The sequence below is a fragment of the Lathamus discolor genome, chromosome 6 (genome assembly GCF_037157495.1).
Source record: "Lathamus discolor isolate bLatDis1 chromosome 6, bLatDis1.hap1, whole genome shotgun sequence".
Classification (NCBI taxonomy): Eukaryota; Metazoa; Chordata; class Aves; order Psittaciformes; family Psittacidae; genus Lathamus; species Lathamus discolor.
In genome coordinates, this window is record NC_088889.1 from 7,219,687 (window position 1) to 7,244,140 (window position 24,454).

At 46.1% G+C, this 24,454-nt stretch overlaps 2 protein-coding genes across 10 annotated transcripts in view; both read right to left on the minus strand.

The window, feature by feature from the left end:
* Positions 1-459, minus strand: part of MADD (MAP kinase activating death domain) — a 74,662-nt gene extending 74,203 nt beyond the window's left edge. For all 7 annotated transcript variants that reach the window (XM_065686479.1, XM_065686477.1, XM_065686476.1 and 4 more), the window contains exon 1: positions 387-459. The gene's annotated coding sequence lies outside the window, so the exon portion shown is untranslated. The remainder of the gene's footprint in view (positions 1-386) is intronic.
* Positions 460-2,790: 2,331 nt separating this feature from the next.
* NR1H3 (nuclear receptor subfamily 1 group H member 3) overlaps positions 2,791-24,454 on the minus strand; it is a 31,920-nt gene continuing 10,256 nt past the window's right edge. For all 3 annotated transcript variants that reach the window (XM_065683299.1, XM_065683301.1, XM_065683300.1), the window contains exons 2-9: positions 16,106-16,353; positions 13,029-13,295; positions 8,812-9,020; positions 8,391-8,570; positions 7,925-8,024; positions 6,257-6,370; positions 5,499-5,593; positions 2,791-4,743 (exon numbers count right to left, since the gene is read on the minus strand). In XM_065683299.1, coding sequence (XP_065539371.1) covers positions 4,597-4,743; positions 5,499-5,593; positions 6,257-6,370; positions 7,925-8,024; positions 8,391-8,570; positions 8,812-9,020; positions 13,029-13,295; positions 16,106-16,223 — 1,230 coding nt within the window. In that variant the 5' untranslated portion in view covers positions 16,224-16,353 and the 3' untranslated portion in view covers positions 2,791-4,596. The remainder of the gene's footprint in view (positions 4,744-5,498; positions 5,594-6,256; positions 6,371-7,924; positions 8,025-8,390; positions 8,571-8,811; positions 9,021-13,028; positions 13,296-16,105; positions 16,354-24,454) is intronic.

Sequence of the window (24,454 nt, forward strand, 5' to 3'; positions counted from 1 at the left end):
ACCGCCGCCGGAGCCCCGCGCAGCACCGCGGCCCCGGGAGGATGGAGCAGAGCTCGGCCGGCCCCGCTGCCTCCCCGCACCTCTGCCTCCTCCCGCAGTGACCTTGCGGAAGGGCTCGCCGTACCCGAGCATCACCACAGCGCCGGGCGGCTGCGGGGAAGCGTGAGGCAGGCGGGTGGGTGTGCAGGGGTCCATACCGCAGCTGTCCGCGCGCGGATCACCTCAGGCACCGCCGACCCGGCGGGCTCCGCGCTGCCCTGCCCGACACCCGCTCTTGACATGTGTGTGCACGCACGTACGGTCGCGCACCCGCCGCCTGCGTGATGACCCGACCCGACCCGACCCGACCCGGCCCGGCCCCGCTCCCGGTCCTCGGCCCCGCTCACCTGCCGCCGCCGCCCCCGGCCGCTCTGCGCCGCCCGGCCAGTTCCGCATCGAGCGCCAGGAGCGGAACGCACCACCGCCTCCCGCAGGGAGGGAGGGAGGGAAGGGCGGAGCGAACCACTCGTACCGACGGCGGGGAGGGAAGGAAAGGTGTAGGCATTTTCGCCAGCCTCCCGCAGGGGAGCGCTGCGGCTGAAGGAGCGTTGTGGGGCGATGCGGGAGGCAAAATGGCGGGCAGGGAGCGGGGCTCAGCAAACAGGTTACCTGTGACATACCGGCCACACGGAGCGTTAAATTCCTTCGTTAAACCCCCTCTTGGCAAGCAGAAGGGAAATCATAGAATTACAAAATCAACCAGGTTGGAAAAGAACTTTGAAGATCATCAAGTCCAATCTTTACCTCAGCACCACCAAAGCCACCGCTAAACCGTGCCACTGAGGGCTCATCTACAGGGTGTGTAAACTCTTCCGGGGACGGTGAGTCCACACGGCCCTGGGAAGCTTGTTCCACTGCTTGAACGCTGTTTCTGTGCAGAATTTTTTCCTGATATCCAACCTAAACCTCCCCTGGCACAACCTGAGGCCATTTCCTCTTGTCCCATCACTTGTTACTTGAGAGAAGAGGCTGACCCCACCTCCCTACAGCCTCCTGTCAGGCAGCTGTAGAGAGCGATAAGGTCCCCCCGAGCCTTCTCCAGACTAAACCCCCCCAGGTCCCTCAGCCATTCCCCACAGGAAAGCCTGGCTCCAGACAAGCAGGGCCAGCAATGGCCACATGGATAAGAAACACGACCTTACACCAAGGAGAGCACTGTGTGCTCTCACCCTTTACTTGCTTCATATCCATTACCATATCATATTCACATTATCAATTTGCTACTGGCTTCATACAATTGAATGAGAATTTGCTTATTAAAAGCTTGAGATACATGGGGGGGGAGGGAGGGGTTTAATTCTTTCCCTGCTCCTGTGCACCAGCACACTGTGCAACCAAATAATTTAGTAACAAAAATCACTAAAATAAACCCCAAATGCAACCAAAATTATCACAGTGGTTTAAAAAAACCCGAAAACATTTAAAGTGCAAAACAGTAAAATACTTGATTTGATATTCCACATGAATGCTCTTCCCATTGTAGAGGAATTGAGAGTTCAGAAGCACACCCATCCTTTCTTCCCCTGTTGATCTGAATAGTTCATGAGCAAACACAGCCGCTGCGTAAGGGCACAGCCAACAGAGAACACCACTGATGCTGTAGTTCAAGCATCCACGATTTCTCCAGTGGCCGAGTTAACAGCAGTAATTTGAAACAGGGAAGAGTACAGAGCCTTAGAGCAGCAGGACTGAGTCTCAAGCCTAGGTAGCATTTTGCAAATATAGAAGTACAAAGGACCACTGCTCTCCAGGGAGGTTCTTCCACTAAACCTGCTTACTTGAGCTGCCTGAGCTAACCCAGGAAGCTGCTATATAACAAAAAGAATAATTCTGTGCTGATTTGCACTCACAATGAAAGAGAACATGAATATGCAGACAAGGAGTTTATATTTGATCATATGATAATGAGAAGGGTTGGAGAAGTCAGAGCCCAAGAAAATCCCCACTTTCGCCATCAAACAGCAACGTCATGGGTTGTATCTTGTGAACCCCTCAAATATGCATGCAGTTTTCAGTCTTAAAATAAAGAGATGCTGCTCAAAACGAAGCTGAAAATGAAGCTGCAGCTTCCTTGCCACTGTCTCTTCTCACTGTTGACAGCCTCATTCTTTAGCAAATCCTCTGAGCAGGGTCCAGCTGCCCTCTAATCTACCCAGGGCTGCCTTGAGCCCTCGAGCTCTGCTCATTACTCCCCACTTCATACCCCGCTGCAGCCTCCTGTAAGCCTGTTCCCCCTTTCTCTAGTGGAGTAGTTTAAAATTTAAACTTTATACTCTGGAGTAATACAGAGGCTTCAGCAGAACAGCAGGTGGTGTGAAGCTTTGCTGAATTAACAATCCCCGTTGGGTGCCAAGCACCTGGAAAGCCACTGATGCTGGTCAGCTCTTCTCTGCTTCCCCCCTTCTGTTCTTCCCTTCGAGGTAATGCATGTGGATAGCTACTCCTGTTCTCCTGTGCTAAGCATTTCTGATGTACTCATGCCAGGTATCAGCTACAGGATCCCACTGAAATCCACTCAACAGCCAGGGGCACACTGGACTCCTACTCAGACATACACAGCAGGGTGCATAGGGAGCTATGCACCCTGGAAACTGCCTGGAAACCTAGGAAACTGCCCAGGCTTGCACTGCTATCTTTTCCACCACTTACAGCTTCTTCCCAGCCTATATATTCACTTCATCAGCTTTGAGCTTGTTACATCAAGAACTCATTCCATCCTCCTCCAGACTAATGACAGCACATCAGAGAATGTCAAAATCCTGTATTAGGCTTTATTCTTTTATATAAACATTAACATTTCTCAAACAGATTAGTTAAAAATACAGATTTAAACAAGAATTTTTGCAATTGCAACGAGTTATAAAAAACAACAGATTATTTTACAGATTGTTACAAATGCTTTACAAAGGTGCAGAGTGAAGGCCAGTGGCAGGGGACCAACCTCAAGTGCAAAATGGACACGATACCCTCACCACGGGCATAGCGCTTAGATACACAGCCAAAAAAAATAATAAACCAACCAAAAAACAAACAAACAAACAAAAAATGAGCCATGTGAACCTCGGCTCTTGGGATGCTCACCGGGCAAGCAAACATAGACCCCTATCACAGAGAAGACTCATGAGACCAAGCTACCAGGATACTAAAGGTTACATCTCTGAGATCAGCCGTAAGGTGTTGATTCTTAGAAAAGAAGGAACGGGTTTTACAAGAGTATTATTTCTCTTCTGGCAAACAAAATATTGGTGTAAATCCTAGAATACTTATGGATGTGGATACTTATGAACTTGGGACATAAATCCAGTGTGGATCTCACAGTGCCCAGAGTGAAGAAAGGATACAAGACCCAAGTGTCCTTCTAAAGCAGTTGGCACTCCTCATACAGGAGGGACCTTCATGTCCCATGACCATCACTAAAACCTTGAGCAAGTACCTTGGAAAGACTTTGGCAAAAGCAAGAAGACAGATCTGGTTACACCCAATATTCTTGCAGCCCATGATCTGGAAGTTGTGCAGCCCCCAGTTTATGCAATGCCCATGTATTTCACCAAATGCAGTGTGTCCTCTCTCCTTGGCCAATACATCTTCACACCTACCTTGGAACACATGCCACATGCTCCAAATTCTTGGAAGTTTTTAGGATCCTTCCACCACACCTACCTTGCCTAGGTACCAGTCCTTCCTACCTATCTTTCTTCTATTCCACCCCTAAAGATAAAATCTATGCCCTGATTTGTTTGGAACTACAGTTTTCCAGCTGTTAGCAACTCGAAGGTAGAGTGAACTGGCTGAGAACCACCATGAGATAAAACTGTCATGTATTACAGTAAAAAAACAGTCCACTACTTTATGCCTGACATCCTTCTGATGTACAAACGCTCCCTATCCAGAGGACCTCCCTGTTAGAAGAAGGGCACTACATATTAGAGGAATCATTTTTCCAAAGGAGGGCCAGAATGAAAGGGCAGCTCTAGAGATGAAGTCTCATAATACAGAAATAACAAGCTACTTCTCTTGGAATCATAAAGGGCAGCACATACGAGAGATTTTATTTATAGGAAACCCAGTGAAACCCCTAGAACATCCACATTGACTTCCCTGAGCTCCTCAGATCCAGGTACACTGGGGACCCTGCAGAAGCCTTTTGAGCTGGGTTACTCTCAATAGAGAGGGTTTGGCAAGTTTCTGCAAATGTATTTTCATAATCAACAAGAGAAAGGAGAGTATCAATTGGCAAACCCTCAAGACATGCTTAGAGAAGAGAAAGACTCAGAAGGAAGAGGTGCATGATGGGGGAAGGTCTTCATTTCTACCATGTTCAGATGTTTCGTGTCATTCCCTTGGGGTATGGGCACTACATTAAAACCAACCCCCCCAATCTGATCTACCCCAGCTGCCTCCTGAATAGTCTCATGACAACACTGAAACCCCAGGCTCATCACTCCCTGCACTGCTGAGCCCAGAGTTCGGTGTTTTGGAGAGGGAAAGCTGGCTTCTCATTAGCAAAGGCTGGGAGATGGCATTATGTCAGCACATCAGTGCCCTGGGAGCATGCAGTCACTCATGCACATCCCAGATTTCTGAGAGCAGGGGAGGGAGTTTCTTGTCCTGCAGCCGAAGGGCAAACACCTGTTCAGAGTGGACACTGCTCAGTGTCCGAAGACTGACCAGCTTCATTAACATCCGTGGAAACATCAGGCGGTCCTGCAGAGGCAGACAAATGGGCAGCTGTTAGCAAAGTCACACTAAAACTTGGTTAAAAGATAAATAAAATCACCACACCACATGATGCACTGTAACCACAATCCTGACTTGCTCTAAACCCAGCATGACCCAGGAGGTGACAGTCTGGAAGAATGCAAATCATGAGATAGAATGGTTTGGGCTGGAAGGGAGCTTAAAGATCATCCCGTTCCAACCCCCTGCCAATGGGCCCAGACATCTCTCGCCAAATGAGGTTGTTCCAACCTGGCCTTGAACACTGCCAGGGATGTGGCAGCCACAGCTTCTCTGGTCAACCTGTGCCAGCACCTCAGCACCCTCACAGGGAAGAATTTTTTCCCAGTATCTAATGTAAATCTCCCCTCTGTCAGGTTAAAGCCCTTCCTCCTTGTCCTGTCACTACCTGTGCTTGTAAAAATTCCCTCTCCAGATTTCTTGTAAGCCCCCATTAGGCACTGGAAGCTGCTCCAAGATCTCCCCTGACACAGAGTACTACACCATGTCCTGAAACTCCAGACTTTCCCTGCTGGCTAAACTATGTAATATGCTACAGGACATAAGGCTGTGAAAGCTCACAAATTCTGCATTTACATCTGCTATCAAACAGCTACAGAAGGGAAGAACATAACAGCACAGAGAGCAAGAGACCTGTTACGGACAGTACCACAGGAACTGTGCCTGCATAAACACAAAATCAGTTTGCATCATCATTGGAGATATTCTGGTCAGGCACTTACATTTGGTCTGTTGATACAAATGTAAGAATGAAGGGCTTCCACGTAGGTGTGCTGCAGCCTCTCCACCAGGGACTGGTCCTGCACATTCGGTCGGTCTGTCAAAAAGCACGTTACAAGTAAGTAGATGGCCTCAGGCAACCTCACCGAACTCAACATCACTGCCTAATCCCAGTCCCTCAGTACGGTTTCTCCCCAAAAACCTCATCCAGAATTCACCCGGCACAGTGGGAGAGTCCTCCATGACTGCAGCACCTATGCCCATTTTCTGTAACTGTTCTTTCGCAGTGATGGCACATGTGGAGTCTGATCTGACTCCTAGAGAGGTGGAGGGTTAGAGGGACCACACAGCACCACATCAGTGTCTGCTCTCACGTTCCTGCTCCAGTGAAGATGGGAAGGTGCCACTAGATGTCACTCCTGCTGTGCGACCCGATTCATACAAGAAGTGTGCCGAGTACATTAATGGGACAGTGAAATAGCAATTTCTAAATGAGGAAGATAAATATCACCTGATTTTAATATACACTTTTCCAGCAGTGGGGAATCTTATTTCCTTTGGAGGTGGATTTCCTTTGGAGGTGGAACTAGAAAATTCATAATACAATGAATACCCTAAGCAGAAGTAGTAACACACTCCCTTTATCACTAGACCTTACATACCCTCTATTACTCTTCTTCAGCTTATGACCTTCCTAAACTCTAATTTCTTTGCCCTCTGACTCACTGCTGCAGTTCTTCAGATCTCCTTGGCTTTTTACCTGCAGAGAAAATGTTGATGGCGATTAAAAGTGCATATTCGGCATCGTTCAGCTGTAGCTCATTCATTCCCTTTGAGAACTCAAAGATGGGGTTAATGAACTCAAACTGCAGACCTGCAGCAAACAGAAGGGAACAATGTGAGACAATGGTTTCCCTCATGGAATAAGCTGCCAGAAACCCACTGCAGTATGCCAGGGAGTGAGGAGGACAGGAAGGCAGGGAAAAACTCTGTTAGATTCCAAATGTGGTGGAAATCTCCCTTTACATCCCACTACCACAGGTGAGCACCAACAACAGTAGGTGAGGAGTCAGGCTCTAACTGTAAAATGACACTACTTCTGGTTTCTCTTAAAGCGTTAAATGCCTCACAGCACACTACCAGGCAACAGCTAAAGGAACATGAAACCAGCTATCAGGTAAGTCTATCAGAAAGTCAGAAGCCCACAAGTACATCTACGCCTTCCACTCTCACACCATCACTGCCTTCAAACCCTCTTGCTTTTCACACCATCACTTCCTTCAAACCCTCTTACTTTTCAAAGCTTTAATCCCATACTCTAGGGATTGAAGCTCATCCGAACTTCGTCTGGGCTGAAAATATATAGTTCCAAGAAGTCTGAACTATGCCATTTCCTTCAGCTCAGAAAGCTGGGAGAGCTGAGGCAGAGTCTGACTTAAGCTTCCAATCACCTCTTTTGATAAAGGCAGACAGCCAGAAATGCACTGATAGTATTGTTGTAACACAGAGAAGCCACTGTCAAATCAGATCTCTGTGCTATACAACCATGCTGAAAACTTTAGGCCTTTCCCTCCAAAAAGCATCCAAGTTTCTAATTTCCTGCAGCACAACTACATCAGAGAAGGATGAACAAGATGCAGAGAATCTTTCCGGCTCCTTGCTTTTTGCCTTCCTAATAATCTGAAGAAAAAGCTATCAGGAAGACCATCAAAGAGGAAATTTGTATATAAAATCCATCTCAAGTGTAAGTGGTTAGATAGTTACCCAAGGAATCAAAGTCATACAAAAGACAACCAAAGTCTCATTTCCAGAAATGCTGGATACACACTTTCTGTTACTCCACTGGAAATTACACACACTCATTGCTCATGGGAAAACAGACTTCAGAAATGACATCACCACAGACCTTCACATACTGAGCTGCTGACATGACTGAAGCACTCTGCGGGGATCTTCAGTGCACAGTATAGACTTCAGAACAACAGAAGTGTAATCACACTAATGCCACCATTCAAAGCATGCATCCAGATAAGCAAGTGATGTACTTGCAGGAGAGAAGACTGGGGTTTGATTTACTGTTACCTGATATGGCTTTAAGACTACATGTCCACATCAGATCTCTACGAGCAAGGAAGCTCACACCAGTTGCTAGCCCTATGTGCACTCTTACAGAAAGATTTTAGTGCCATCAGAGTCCAATTTTCCCATAGAAAGCTTTCAGCTATAGAAAGAGACATGAACTAAGCTAGTATCACATGTTAAAGGCAAAAAAGGGTTTGTGGGGCTATTGGTCTGGTCCTGTTCTCAACCTCTCACCTGACTTCAGCTTTAATGCCTCACATACTATTTTCAGCAGCTCACATTAAAACAAAAAAGATGAAAGAACACAAGACACAGTGAAGGAAGAAACACCTGTCTAATGCACCACCTGCTTTGGCGAAGTCATCCCGATTATAGCTCAGGTCCTTAAGAAAGGTGATGCTCTCAATCTCTGGATTGTAGCGCCGAGATGTCTCCAACAACATCACCTGAAACCAGAAACAGATTTACTTCATTTGCAAACAGGGAAGAATGTTACAATATCAGTAATTTGTGGAGTGTCAGAGCACCTCTGGAGGAAAAAAAATAACCAACCAACCAACCAACCAAAACCCAAAACCAAATTCTACTGCACCCTTTGTGGTATCAGCTTCAGGGAAGGGGGAAAAACCTGCTTACCGCTACCAAGGCTCTTGCCTCATTCTCCTCCATGGCCCTATAGCCAGGCATTGCAGTAATGGTCCCACAGCTGAGGTCCTTCAGCCTGCCATCCCCAAAAATGGGATGGAACCACGTGAATAATCCAGATTCTTTTCTCTCTGCTACTGTGTATTGTGGAGGAGCCAAACTCTCACCTCTATGGTAGACGTCTTCAATAAAGCGATCTGATCTTCCCTAGTGAGCTCCAGGAAGCCAGGTAGTTGCTTGGCAAAGTCCACAATCTCTTGCACAGAGATAATTGCAAGTTCTGTGAAGTGAGCAAAACGCTGCTGCCTTGCTTCACGGTTATTAGGGTCTGGAATTTGGGGCCACGGCTGTGGGAATGGGAAGAAAAGGTGTATGTGAAAGACGGACCCAGGGGAGAAAGATGAGAAGATAAAGCAAACAGAGAAAGGAAATGAGACGCATCGAAGCATCATCATCCTTTGTTATTCTTTACAGAACTTCAGCCCATAGATGCAATACCTAAAGTATATCTGTTCTCCCACATAATTTACCCACAAACTCAACTCCCCAAACTTTTTCTGATATTGCGAACACTGGTAGAGTTTTTACCGTCACTTTGAGCCTGTCAGTGAATGAGCGCTGGTTGCACTGCTGCTGAGCAGCCACAAGCTTCTTTATCATGCTCAACTGTTCAGGGGTCAGCTTGTGGGAAGGGCTTGGCGGATTCGGAGGGTTTGGACGCACCACCACTGTCCGAGCCTGATCATCTTCCTGCTTCTTCATTTTCTTCAGTCGGATCTGTTCTTCAGACAGAACATCTAAAGAAGGAACAGCCAGAGATCAATCATGACATACAAGCACACTGGAAACTACACTGAACACAGGGTAACATGCTGTGGATGGAGAAGCAGAGATCACAGCTGCCTGTGTCTGGTGCATGTGAGTATACACAACACAGACAGCAGACAGTGATACTGCTCATTTGTTTCTCCCTCTTTTCCTCACTTCAAGTTGTTCCATTGCCTTTCATTTCACCACACTGTCCTGCAAAGTGTTCACAAAGGACAGAAGCTCCCTTCACAGTCTAAGAAAGATAACAGTGACTTTCCCCATTGAGCAATTCCCCCAAATGTCATAGAATCACAGAGTAGTTAGGGTTGGAAAGGACCTTAAGATCATCCAGTTCCAACCCCCCTGCCATGGGCAGGGACACCTCACACTAGACGATGTCACCCAAGGCTTTGTTCAACCTGGCTTTGAACACTGTCAGGGATGGAGCATTCACAACCTCCCTGGGCAACCCATTCCAGTGCCTCACCACCCTAACAGGAAAGAATTTCTTCCTTATATCCAATCTAAACTTCCCCTGTGTAAGTTTTAACCCGTTACCCCTTATCCTGTCACTACAGTCCCTCATGAAGAGTCCCTCCCCAGCATCCCTATAGGCCCCCTTCAGGTACTGGAAGGCTGCTCTGAGGTCTCCATGCAGCCTTCTCCAGGCTGAACAGCCCCAACTTTCTCAGCCTGTCTTCATACGGGAGGTGCTCCAGCCCCTGATCATCCTCATGGCCTCCTCTGGATGTGTTCCAACAGTTCCATGTCCTTTTTATGTTGAGGACACCAGAACTGCACACAATGCTCCAAGTGAGGTCTCACAAGAGCAGAAGGGCAGGATCACCTCATTCGACCTACTGGTCACACTCCTTTTGATGCAGCCCAGGATACAGTTGGCTTTCTGGGCTGCGAGTGCACTCTGAAGCCGGCTCATGTTTATTTTCTCATCGACCAATACCCCCAAGTCCTTCTCTGCAGGACTGCTCTGAATCTCTTCTCTGCCCCACCTGTAGCTGTGCCTGGAATTGTTCCGACCCAGGTGTAGGACCTTGCACTTGGCATGGTTAAATTTCATGAGGTTGGCATCAGCCCACCTCACAAGCGTGTCGAGGTCCCTCTGGATGGCATCCCTTCCCTCCAGCATATCAACCGGACCACACAGCTTGGTGTCATCGGCAAACTTGCTGAGGGCGCACTTATTCCAACAGGTGCTCTCTTGACATGCATGGTGCATCCATTGGATTTTATATTATCCTGCTGTTGCATCTTTTCCCGATATTGCTAAATTAACAACTTGTGTCATTTCATCTCCCTCTTGAGAGGTCACAGTCAGTACTGGATGGAGTCCAAGAGTGAAAGAACAACTTTCTACACAGCCCATCTGCAGCAAACTGTAGAGCAGTAACACACTGCAAGATGATAACGAAAGAATAGCTTGGCATAAAACACACCAAGGACCAGAAGTCCTTCAGTAGGGCTATAAGTCAGTTATGAGGTCAAAGGATATGTCATTCAATAAGCACAGAAATAAGGCACTTTGTTATCATTGTAAGGAATAAAGCAATTCAGAGGCATGTGTTGTGAACATCTGATTGGACCAACTACTCATTAGCTAATCTCAATATACAAACCTGTTAACAGCCTACAAGTGAGCTAATGGAAGAATTCACCATTTTGAATGTAGAGGAGCTTGCTGTTTCTTTTAAGTCAAAGCTGCAAAAAATACCTGCAAGCTGCACCCACAAAAACCAGGAAACTACCAGACAGACCTGGGTTCAAGAAAACCACCCTGTTAGTGATGAATGAACAAAAAGAAGAAAAGGGACTGATTGGGATAAAAACCAACAAACGAACCACCACACATCTTCAGGAACAAAGCTAAAAATGAAGGCAGGCCCCAAAACTGAACGAGTATATGCATGCTCTTTTTAAAAGGATTATGTTAAACATGAAGACAAGAAATTAAGATCTATCATGAGACAGCATTCCGAAATGTACAGTCCAGTCCACAGGACTGGAGGGAAAGATGGAAGAACATGGCACATTCAAGCTGAGAATAACCTTTATCCCTGACTTCCAACAGGGAACATGCACACACAGGTATACACACACACAAAAATGACAATTCTAACAGCCAAGAATATCCAATGCAATTACCTAATTAAGGGGGATCTGTAAAATTAGACAGTGCTAGTCACCGTGTTAGTTTAAGAAGGAAAGTAATTGATCCAAGTGATTACAGTCCCTCGTCTTGGGACTCAGATGCACAAGGAATTTATAGCTGAGTAACAAGTTACCAGGTATTACTGAATCCTGAAAACTGCCTACGTGCAAGCTTCTACACCATGCTAAATTCAGAGCGTCTAAGTTACTTGGTTTGCCATAAAGGAACTATTTAACCTCATGGCTCACACTGGCTTAAGAACAATAAACTGGCCATGAATAACTTCAGCCTGGGAATTAGAAGAATGTTTCCAACAATTAGCAGAGGGAAGTTCTGGAATGAGCTTCCAAGTGAAACAGCTAGAGGAAAAAGCCCTTGGTTTCTGTCAAGATTAACAAGATGAATTTGCAGTGGGATTACAGTGTCGACAAGAATTGCTGAGCACTTGATAATAACTCAAAGATTCCTTTCGGCCTAATTTTCCAGAGCTGTCTTCAACATAAGACAATGAGTAAAGACAGAAATGAGGCTCTCTGCTATCTACCTGCAATAGAAGGTCAGCAAGGTGGATAAGCAGCCTTGCAGCTCAGCAGGACTCATTTTTGCAGAACTATTTTTATAAGATGCTTCCGAAATACCCTCTGTTCCTCACTGTTCCAGGTGCTGGATGCCAGAGGAGACTTCATACGGATTTAATGTTAACCAAGCATTCATTTGGTCAGCCTTGGTCAACAAAGGGATGAAACCCAGATGCCTTGGCTAAAGAGGGCTATGCGAGAGGAACGCTGTTGAATATTCAGAAACAGCAGCTTTCTGGCTCGTGTGAGAAAAATAGCAGAGTTCACTAAAGAGAGCAACGAGATCAGGCCTGCACAAACACAGCTGCAGTGCTGTGGTGCTGCCCTTGACCTCTGTCACAAGCTCACAGCATGAGGCAAAGGGAAGTGCCTGTTCAAAGAGCACAGTGAGCAACTTTGCAGTCCCAATCACAAGACAGGCAGAAGCCCGAGTTTACCGACACAGTTGACAGTATACTGAAGAATACTTAAATCTTGGTTGCAAGTCTCTCTCCTCTGATGTCATGTTCCACACGTTCTTACAAGGCATACAGCAGGACTGGGGCTCTCAGCACACTGGTGGGGTTCCACCAACAGCCTCACCTCTCCACGTGATACTGGGGTCCTCAACATAAAAAGGACATGGAACTGTTGGAACAAGTCCAGAGGAGGCCACGAGGATGATCAGGGGACTGGAGCACCTCCTGTATGAAGATAGGCTGAGGAAGTTGGGGCTGTTCAGCCTGGAGAAGAGAAGCTGCATGGAGACCTCAGAGCAGCCTTCCAGTATCTGAAAGAGGCCTATAAGAATGCTGGGGAGGGACTCTTCATTATGGACTGTAGTGACAGGACAAGGAGTAACGGGTACAAACTTAAACAGGGGTAGTTTAGATTGGATATAAGGAAGAAATTCTTTCCTGTTAGGGTGGTGAGGCACTGGAATGGGTTGCCCAGGTAAGCTGTGAATGCTCCATCCCTGGCAGTGTTCAAAGCCAGGTTGGACAGAGCCTTGGGTGACATGGTTTAGTGTGAGGTGTCCCTGCCCATGTGCAGGGGCGTTGGAACTGGATGATCTTAAGGTCTTTTCCAACCCTAACTATTCCATGATTCTACGATCCTTGCTATAGGCTCAGTGATTTCCATGTGCATTCCAGCCCGCATGTGACCCCCAGGCACTCACATTGCCCCCTTCTTTTCACCCCCGGCCCATGCTCACACACCCCCTGCCCCAACACCACTGTGCTCCCGCCACCACCACTTCCCACACTCACACTGCTCCCGCATTCCCGCCTCCTGGCACTTGCGCAGCCGGCACTCCTGGCACTTGCGCCGCATGTACATGTCCATCTCGCACTTGCCGCCGTTCTTGCAGACGTACTGCGCACCCTTGATGACGCTGCGGCGGAAGAAGCCCTTGCAGCCTTCACAGCTCAGCACATTGTAGTGGAAGCCGGAGGCCTTGTCCCCACACACACTGCACACTTCATTGCCCAGCATCTTCGGAGCTGGGCCCTTCTTCCGCTTCAGGGGGGGATTTTCTACCAAATGAACAGTACCAAGGAAAAAGAGGGAAAAAGGAAAGAAAACCCACACATGTGAGGGAACACGGTGTCTGCAGCTGACTGCCCCATTCCTGACAAGAACCAATAGGGTTCACGCAAACCCACTATTTCCCAAACACACAGAATTCACCTCCAGTTCTCTTACTTCTATTCCTTGCCACACTCACACACAAGGATAAGGAATAAAGGTTCAGTAATCAAATAGTGACAGAAAACCAGTGCTGAAACTATGACCCTACAAAAAGCAGACTCAATAGGCAATCCCTGTAACTGGAACACTTGGGGAAACTGTCAAGGCAGAAGACAGCAGTTTGGTGGTGTTAGGGGCAATAAGCAGGCAAGCAGCATGCTGCACAAGCCCTGTGAACATTTGGAACCCCAAAGCCTTCATTTCTTCTTCATTTCTTCAATGAAGAGCATTCCCCATTCCTAAAACTGAAGCACACTCATACTGATAGTTCATTTACTAAACCTTATTATTCCATCTGGAACACAGGGCCTTCACTACAGCCTCACATTTCAGATGGTGTTGTGCAGTAGCTCCCACTTCTTCCTATATTATTCTGACAGATCATCTTGTCACTGGGTGTTTTCTGAAAACACCTTTGGTAAACTCCATTGTGTCTCACTCTAAGCATTCCGGCCAAATGCTTGCCAATGTTATTTGTGTATCCCCTCCCTATTAGCCATCTCTCTTTTAATTCCATTTAATTCTAGCCATGCTGACATCTGACATGTCCTTCTGCACAGTTCATAGCACAAGTAGTTTTCTGTATGTCAGATATTATAGATTTTTCTATGTCAGCTGTTCATAAAGATTACAACCAGAATGTCTTGATAATTCTTCAGATTATGCTCAGATATGCCTGGAAAGCCTTTACACTGGAGTTAATTCATAGGATTGGTTTGCAGGACAAGGCTGCTGCATTTCCTGATCAGCATCAGGGTTACAATGGCATATCTCAAGCTCCTACCTATGGTTCTAATACTTCTATCTATATCTATTAGATCTCAGAAATACTATTCTGCTCAAGTTCCTGAAATGGTAAAGAGTTTTAGGTCAGTCTCAGAAATTATTCTTGTCCTTTACTTCATATTGGTTTTCACAATCTTAAGCATCTTGGTGTCAAATTTTTAATCCCACAGACTTTACAGAGGTCTGGAGGTCACTCATTTTGGCCTTCACTTCTATTTGCAGATGGGGCAGCAGGAAAATATCATCAGAAAGGTTAAGTCTCTGATATTTCCCTCTCTTGTTCTACTGTATTTCTCTTCACACAAGCTATTACTAGAGGAAATTATGCAATGCCTACAGTTATTTCATAGACTCATAGAACAGTTAGGGTTGGAAAGGACCTTAAGATTATCCAGTTCCAACCCCCCTGCCATGGGCAGGGACACCTCACACTAAACCATGTCACCCAAGGCTCTGTCCAACCTGGCCTTGAACACCGCCAGGGATGGAGCATTCACAACTTCCCTGGGCAACCCATTCCAGTGCCTCACCACCCTTACAGTAAAGAACTTCTTCCTTATATCCAAATATTATATTCAAATTACTTAGATTCAAATTATTTAGTCTGCCATTGCACATATATGAACGGGTATAATAACTCTGTGGAAGCCTCAGAACATGTTCATATGTTTCTGAAGGACAACAGAGTAACTTACTGACTTCCAAAGATTAAACCATCCATCTTGTGGATTTCTTAGCTGTCTTTCAGGCATTACATAACCATCTGATTACCATTCCTGTGACTTTTATTGAGACACATGGGCTTAATTCTTGGATTTATGCAAATTATTTTCCATCTCTGAACACTGATCATTTTAGTTATACAGCTTATTATGGTCTTTTTCTGTAGTGAAAGAGAACATCAAAGTAACTTGAGATGTACCAAGCACGAATGCTATCTCTGCACCTTTAGCTGTCATCAGCGTCCTCCCCTTCTCTGCTAGATCCCCTATTTAATAACTTTTTCCACATTTTGTGGCTTTTGTTCTTGCATTTTTATACGGCATTTATCATTTTCTTTTCCTGTCCTTAAATCTGTTTTAAGGACTTTTACTGGCTAATATCTCTTTGCCTTTAAACTACTGTCTTTGTTTCTACTCTACCAGTAAATCCTAACTGAATGTTCAGATCACCTCTTTATATGAGGGACTGCCCATTGCCTCACTGTTTAACAAATACATTTATTTGTCATATTTCCATTAAGTTGCCAACTATATGTTGTATACCTCACTTGTGCTTTCTTGGTTTTCCTGTTACCCATCAGAGATGTCATACTACATCTCCTTACAGTTTAACAGTGTAGGATTGTGTGTGTCAGCAGCAATTGTAACTGCAAAATCTCAGTATTGTTTCCTGATATGCTTTTGACCTCAGTTAACCGCAGAAATACGTAGAGGAAATTTCTATTGTCTTTCCATTATATGAATCTGCAAGAACCTATTATTTCTTTGCACCACTAACTTGTTGTATTGTCACCTGTAATAAAGCTTTATTGTTCACCAGCTTTTGATAAGGCTATCAAAAAGAAATTCAATTTACTGTCATGGACCTAGCCTCTGGAAGGTCAAGTAAGCAAAACACTCAACATATCTATCACCTGCGTAAACCCAGTGATCTTCAACTATCAAGAACTGATTCTATTCTTAGACATTCTCTCTGAGTACCTCAAGCAGAGCAGAACTCACACTAAATTTTGCCAAGTATCAATTTTTCCAGCTGAAAGAATGGAAAGCCTTCAGGTTGCATGGATTTAGTAAGAATTTTTCCATACCTGCTTGCTCAGGGGGGTTTTCTGAGCCAGGTAACAGTGAAAGCCCTTCCTCCTCCATCTCAAATACACTTGCCACCCTCTTCCCATGATCCTGTGTGCTGAGTTGAGTGGGACCCATGGAGGCCACACAGGAAGGGCTCACTATAATCTCATGGCTGCAGCATTGTTACTGCCAAGCAAGGGGCCACAGGCGTCTTTCTTCAAGGTCTTTAGTTTCTCTCTGCTACTGAAAGTCAGAAAGGAAGTACCTGTGGAAAAAACACAAATACAAAAGAGGCAGAGTTCAACTACTGAGGCTATTAACTCCCCAAATCCATTACAAGCTGCATAACAAACGAGCTTCAAGAGTTCGTTTCCTTATTTATTCCAAGGGACAATTGGCTTTGTTTTATCAATGTTTATGCTCCTGAAACACAGTATTTTAACAAACTGTGTTAAAGGTACAAGATTAGCATAGTCGGGAGCAAAACTATCTGTCTATTGCCAAAACATTTATCCAAGCAGAACAAGTCTTCGTTACTGCTAACACCATGAGAGGACCTCAGCCCTGACCTCTCCAGGTGTATAAGAAGGAAATTCCAGACTTTACAACTGGTTGCCTTAACAAAGGCAGTCACAAATAGCTCATTGCTGCCCTGGATTTTACGGCATGCCCTGCAGCACACAGAGAACGTTGTAAAAGACAATTTTGCTACAAATATTTAGCAAATACTACAAAACATCAATTTTCCCTATTAATATCATTATCCAAAGGTGGTGCCAAAGATTAATGATGTATCAAAGATGAGGATGACAAATCCTTCCTTCACCTACAGAAAGAAACTGAAAGCCAGCATCATACCTACAGGAAATGATGCCACCCTCAGGAAAGAGATTCACCACCCCCTTTCTGAAGATATCCTTTTCTGGAACCTGGAAACCATACTGAAAAGCAGCTTTATTATACAGCACTAACTCCACTGCAGAACCTGAACCAGGAAAGTGAATTCAATCACTTCTTCCAAAAAGCCCCACCTGCACAGAAAAAAGCCTCACTGGTTTGACGGCACAGACTTAGTGAAACTGGTGCGAACTGCTGATGTAAACAGCCCTAATCTGATTGAATATGCATCTGATCAGTTGATCTTAACTCAGCGATTTACCAATGCGAGCTAAAGGGATTAACCGATTTAAAAAGCAACTATGTTAAAGGCCTGTACCAGTTTAACTTGAGTGATTGAGTTGAGGACTGGAAGCCTGCCATTCTCTGAAAGACAGGAGATGACAGAAAGCTGGGCAGCAGCCCAGCTACAAAAGCATCAGGTAAGCAGGATCATGCCCCACACACTGCAGTGCTGAATGGGAAGAGGTAGAGGTCCCAAAGTCCCTTCTTCCCTCCTGGGTTTTCGGATCAGACTGCATAACTCTTCTTAGAGCACACCAAAGGCAAAGATGAAAGTAATACTTCCACAAACCACCCCCCTCCCCGGACTCTGAAAGGGTCATCAAGCACAAAAGCAGTCACGCTGTCAAGCCTGCTGAGCTCCTGCCATCTCCCATTACAAAGTGGCAGGTAATAAGGTGTTAAAAACCACAGGGCACATTAATCCACATGAGCTTTGTACACACAGCCTCAGAGTGTATAGGGAATTCAGAGATCCCTCCCTTCTGATGCAGCCACTGAATTGCTGGACTGCAACAGCTGAAAACCTTGTGGAGAGGCACTGAGCATCAGATGGAGATAGGAACTTCATTGAAACAAACCCAAACCAAACTTGTATTCGTAGTCCATGTAAATTCACTGATGCTGATATCTGATGTCTCTGGACACGTTTGGGCATGAAACAACAAAGCTAAGTGTAGTGCCTCAGTGCATCTCCACATTCCATTAAACCATGCAAAAGAGTCACTCAAACATTAACTATTGTGCAGAATGAATCACCAGCAGCAGTGCCACAGTCATTTTCCAAAGGAAGAGTTTGATCCCCCATCTGAAGGATTGAGTGATAGCTCTAAGACCCCACTGCCTCCAGTTCAGTGACCCAGTCTTGCTGCATCCCAGCCACAACTGCTATGTATTCCAGAAAGCAAAGGAGTATCCAGCCTGCTGGGATTTCAAAACTGTGTCATGCACAACCACGACTGACACTGCAAGAGCAGAACTTGCTGTCAGCAGGACATCTGGAGCCCAAAGGGGAGTTTCCAAGAGACTGCAGACTTCCTGGCAATATCTGCAGCTACCAGCTGGGAGTGGAGTATAAATCCATGTGCACACCCAGGGCATGACGAAGGGTAAGGCCTATCAGCTACCCTCTTCATGCTTAATACCAACCCACACGTCCCTACTTCATGTACCAGAGTCCTCAAAGGGCCAGACAGGAGAGGCCCCTCATCTTTTTTGCTCCCAAGACACAGCATGGTTTAGTTTTGTAGATGCAGTAACACTTGCAGGCTATGGGAAACCCACCTAACTACAAACAGCAGCACTCTGATGCTAGGTAGAATCATAGAATGGTTTGGGTTGGAAAGGACCTTAAGATCATCCAGTTCCAACCCCCCTGCCATGGGCAGCGATGCCTCACACTAGACCATGTCACCCAATGCTCTGTCCAACCTGGCCTTGAACACTGCCAGTGATGGAGCATTTGCCATTTCTTTGGGGAACCTCTGCCGGTGCCTCAGCATCCTCACGGTAAAGAACTTCTTCCTTATATTTAACCTGAACTGCCTGTTTAAGTTTAAACCCATTCTCCCTTGTCCTATCACTACAGTACCTGATGAAGAGCCCCTCTCCACCATCCTTGTAGGCCCCCTAAAGGGAGTAAAGAAACCTAAACTAGCGTTTTCCCCACAGGTACACAAGTGAGAGGCTCTATGACTAGGCCAGGGAATCAGGTTTCACAGAAATACAGGAGGGCTGTTTTCAAATGACTGAAAATCTTGTTGAGTTTTGCACTAAAACCCGTGTTACTAGAGGATAACATCTCCCAGTTTGCACTGCCACTTCAACTAAAAATGCAGAAAGGTGATGCAAGGCATAACTGCAAGAGGGAACACTGTCTTCTTCACATAATCTGCTGTGCTGCCGCCCACTGACTGTCTCAACTCTGTCAGTTTTAGAAACCAGGGCTGGCCAAGTGACAGAAGATGAAGCAACTGCTTCTCTCCAACGCAGCATCTAGAACAGAGGAACCTGATGACCAGACATACTCCAGTGAGGAAGCACATAGAGATGAAAGGCTAAGGAAAGTAATTTCTGCCAGCCCTTGCCACCCATGTCTTAAGACACTAAACGCTTTTCAATGTGTCACCACCAGCTTTGCCCTACTCCATTTCTTCCCTCTCCTTCTCTTTTCCTGAGACAATGGAACAACTTGGATACCAATGGTCTCAAGATCAGCACTCTTGCCATACAAAGTGCTGTTAACAGAGACTAGAGGTGGCAGCCCCGGCTCCTGCACTTCATGCTAAGTGCCAGAAACAGTCATCAACAGGCACAAAGCTACAGAATATGCCTAATTTCTGTCCCAAATTCACTGAGGACATGTAAAGGAGATGGCACAGGACAGCACAAAGAAAACCAAATGAGCCAGACGCAGTTGCTATCACACTTCTGCTCAAGGCGTCTGTCTTCTCCCTGGTTCCTTTCTTGGTGCTTTCTATGAGAAGTTTAAGGATCGGGCCCTAGACCAGATGTAAGCACATCTCCAAAGAAACCCTGCTGTGCAGGAATAGCACAACAAACCCTTTACCTCCAAATACTGGATGTTCAGAGGAAACAGGAACCTTTTAGAAACCTGTACAAGTCTCTGGGATCTTTCAAGACAGGATTTACTGGTCAGAGTCCTGGTCCTGTGAATTACAAAAACCTACAGCCTTCTGCCAAGGGAAAATACACAATTATGGTTCAAGTCTTGCAATGAATCACAAAGATGCACTCAGCAGCACGTCAGCACCAGCAGAAGAGACCTTACATTTATATACGTATGTCAACATGACTGTGCTTACGCATCACACAGCTGTGTGTCAACAGGACTGTGCCTTTGTGCGTGGGCCTAACAGGCTGTTGGTGAACAAATGCATCTGATAGGAAGGGCTATCAGAGATACCTAAAGCAGGGATATAATTTTGTGTTGTGACATGCAATACCCAGTGCCAGCAATCTGAATCTACCTCTGAAAGCTGGGCGTGCAACAGTGCATAAGGGTTCTTTGCTGAAATCAGAGCGAACTCAGTTGGTGATGCTACCTCAGGCATCAAAAGCTGTCTGCAGATCTAAAGGGACAAGATCCTCCTAGTGCTGGAGCCCTACAGCACTACCACAGAACTAAGCCCCTTTAGGAAACACCACTGTTCCAATCCTTCCATAAGGAGTAACATGTATTTTGTGACCCAGTGTTCTTCCTACATTGTCTCTGGTTCAACAGATAAAGTTATTTTCACAAACATCCTCAAGGAACTTGTACTACCTTGTAGCTGCCTCAGGGAAACAAAAGGCTCATGTTGGCTCATTCCTCTTCCTTCCCTCCGCACCATCCCATTTCTCAAGAAAAGCTGGAGGGGCTCATAGGTCTGGAAGCATGGCAGAAGTACACATGAACGGGTCTCAATTAGGAAAAAGCTGAAAGAGACACTTGTACCCTTCAAGCAGAAGAAGAATCCCACGCTGCTTTGTCACTTTGAAAATCAAGCAGTGCTTTATGTGAAAACTGTCAAAACTCATGAGGAAAAAACTTCAGACTGTCAATGCAGGGGGGACAAGCCAGGCAAACACAAGATGTGCAAAGCAGTGCAACAGGGGAGCCTAAAGGAGGATTTTGAACACTATTTTTGAACAGCATCTACATTCCATTCCAACGAACAGGAAGAACAGTTCTGCTACACTCAGGAACACAGACAAGTTCTGTGCCCCCGCTGTAAATCCCTCTCTACAGAGAACTGCAAGGACCCAGTTTGAAACCACATTACCTATTTTGATCTCACAGAAGCATAAAGACAACTGCAAACTCGAAGGAGTCTGCAAGCCACTGTCAGTCCCAAGCTGATAAAAAAAGCTCTAGCCTCCTGCTTGCTTTCATTTGCTGTGGAGCCAAGCTTCAGCTGACCACGAGCAGCTGCCCAAGAATGCAGCACTGGCCTGTGAGCCTTGCAAGTTATTACCACCTCTGCCAACTATGCAAAAGAGTCCTACTAGAACTGCACAGACTGCTCCTTAGGGATGGGCAGCTGCATTCTGGTCTCGTGCCCCCAAAATTAAGGGTCTTATTCCCATCTCTGCCTCCCTAGCTCTGAGTTTCAGAGGCCCAGCCCTGCTTACTTTGGCTTTTACTCTTGCTGCTGTCACAACCCCAAAGGAGTCATTTAGGATGACCTCCTTCCCCTTGGGACCAACGACCAAGCTCGTGATACCCTTGTACTGAATTAAGGTGAAACAACACCAACCAGCCAGTTTTATGATTTATTAATACAAAAACCAAGGCATGCAGTTAAATATAATCATAGAATGAAAGACTAGTTAGGGTTGGAAAGGACCGTAAGATCATCCAGTTCCAACCCCCCTGCACATGGGCAGGGACACCTCACACTAAACCATCTCACCCAAGCCTCTGTCCAACCTGGCCTTGAACACTGCCAGGGATGGAGCATTTACCACTTCTTTGGGCAAGCTGTGTCAGGGCCTCAGCACCCTCACAGGGAAGAACTTCTTTATATCTAAACTGAACTTCCCCTGTTTAAGTTTGAACCCATGACCCCTTGTCCTATTGCTACATCCTTGTAGGTCCCCTTCAGATACTGGAAGGCTGCTATGAGGTCTCCACGCAGCCTTCTCTTCTCCAGGCTGAACAGCCCCAACTTTCTCAGCCTATCTTCATATGGGAGGTGCTCCAGGCCCTGATCATCCTCGTGGCCTCCTCTGGACTTGCTCCAACATCTCCAAGTCCTTCTTCTGTTGAGGACACCAGAACAGCCATGCTGGCTGTCACCAAGCACCTTCTTGTTTTTCATGTGCCTTAGCATGCCTTCCAGGAGAATGTGCTCCAAGATTTTACCAGGCACAGAGGTGAGACTGACTGGTCTGTAATTCCCCGGGTCTTCCATTTTCCCCTTCTTGAAAATGGGGGTTATATTTCCCTTTTTCCAGTTGTCGGGAACTTCACCTGACTGCCATGATTTTTCAAATATGATGGCCAGTGGCTTAGCAACTTCATTTGAAGTTCCTTCACACCCCGTTGATGGATTTCACCAGGTCCCATGGACCTCTGCACATTCAGGTTCTTAAGATGATCTAGAACCTGATCCTCTCCTACAGTGGGCCTAAGGTCTTTATTCTCACAGCCCCACATCTGCCTTCTAAGACTTGGGTGGTGTGGTCAGAGCCTTTGCCAGTGAAGACCGAGACAAAGAAGTCATTCAGAACCTCAGCCGTCTCCAAATCCAGGGTAGCCAGTTCTCCTGATAGCTTCTAGAGAGGGTCCACATTGTCCCTAGTCTCTTTTGTTTGTGACATACCTATAGAAGTCCTTCCTGTTATCTTTCACACCCCTGGCCAGACTGAATTCTAATTGGGCCTTACCTTTTCTGACCCCATCCCTAGCTTCCTGGACAATGTCCCTGTATTCTTCCCAGGCCGCCTGCCCTTGCTTCCACCTTCTATAAGCTTCTTTTTTCCTTCCGAGTTTTCTCAGAAGCTCCTGATCCAACATGGAGACCTCCCACCCTCACTGCCCCAAGTGGTCAGCTTCGAACAAAGGGGTCAATCCTATCCACGCAGCATGAGAGCCAACTTCCTTGTTATTTGCTTCATTTATGCTCAAGGCCTCCCATGGTCGAATGAAAATGGTGCTCAGACAAGCTCAGGTTCCTGGCTCTGAGTCACACTACGGAATATAAGCAGTGTTTGAGACAAGCTCAGTGTCTAGGCTCTCACTCCTTTGCTGACATGACACTCTTTGATGAGACAGAAACCAAGAGGTGAAGACAAGGACAAAGCCAAAACCTTTGACTTTGCTGACATCTGGCTCAGCTTTTGCCCAGACATTTCTCTCTTCCTTTGAACTGGTGCATCCCTGAGCATGACTCAATTCTCACCGCAGCACCCAGCTCTCACCGTGAAGACTTCCTTTGACTTTAGTGTGGTCCCAACATCATGCAGGCATGGATGCCATGGCAGGGTTCAGAGAACAGCAGCAAAAGTGACTAACAACTGAACAGATTCATATAAACAAGTGTGTCACTTGATTGAAAGCGTCCTGGGAAGAGAAGCAGGAAGATGTAATGATGGTGTACAGCAAGATGAAAGGTGTCATTCTGAAAGATGCTATGCCTAAAATGCATAGAAGGAAACTAAGGAAGGGAAAGTCAGGCTACAGAGAAAAACACCCTGAAGGTGAGCGAGAGACTGAAGGGCAGTCTCCGTAATTTTCCTTCTAAAATTAGACCTTATATTACAACCGAGATGCAAAGAGGTCTGTAGACATTTCTAAACCTAATATGGCTTAGATGCTCTTGAACCACAGAATATGCTATTATAAACAATGCCAGCAAAGGAAATTCCAAGCCAGTTCCACCCTACCTCAGGAAAGGAGGAATACAGGACTGAAACAAAAAGACAAGACTATCTCCATTGAACAAACTGGTTAGTGAAGCGAATTAGCATCATAAGGCACAAGTGTACTACCAAACAGCGTAATAATTCAGGGCAAAAATCAACCCAAAGTACTTTTTTTTTTCTTCAGGGCATAAGGTTTCTTTCCTCCACAGCCCATGAATCCCACTACTTTGGGAACAGGGCTTCCCAAATTGTGCATCAGGTGAAGACAGAATGCATTGACTCCGGTGCCACCCAAGAACCTACAAGCTCTGCAGAGGAACTCCGCACCACAACAGCAATTGTTCTGCAGGAAGTCAGCTCTCCTGTTCACATGCCTCATCCAGCAGGAGATGCTCCCTCCCCTCTCACCTGCCTCTCATTCTTTGCCTGTCAAAGGCTGAGGTTTTGGCTTTGCCCTTGTCTTCACCTCTTGGTTTCTGCCTGATCAAAGAGTGTCATGTCAGCACAAGGAGCAAGAGGAAAAGAAGAGACACGTGTGGCTGCTATCAGGACGGGTAAGATCCTGAAATGGACTGTGCTTTGCTGTTTCCTCCCTCCCTCTCTCCCAACTGCCAGATGCCCCGGTCCTGCGTCTGAAAGGAGATGAGGTTACTGCAGTTCAATCACACGGCACACAGGGCTGCTCTGCCTCTCTTCCTGTTTGCATGGAATTATTGGTCCCTCTGGCAAATGGAGAAAGGAAGAAGCAGAGATGGGGAGAGAGAGGAGATGATGGTAAGAGAAGATAGACTTTTCCCTGGTTAATGAGCTGGAAATGA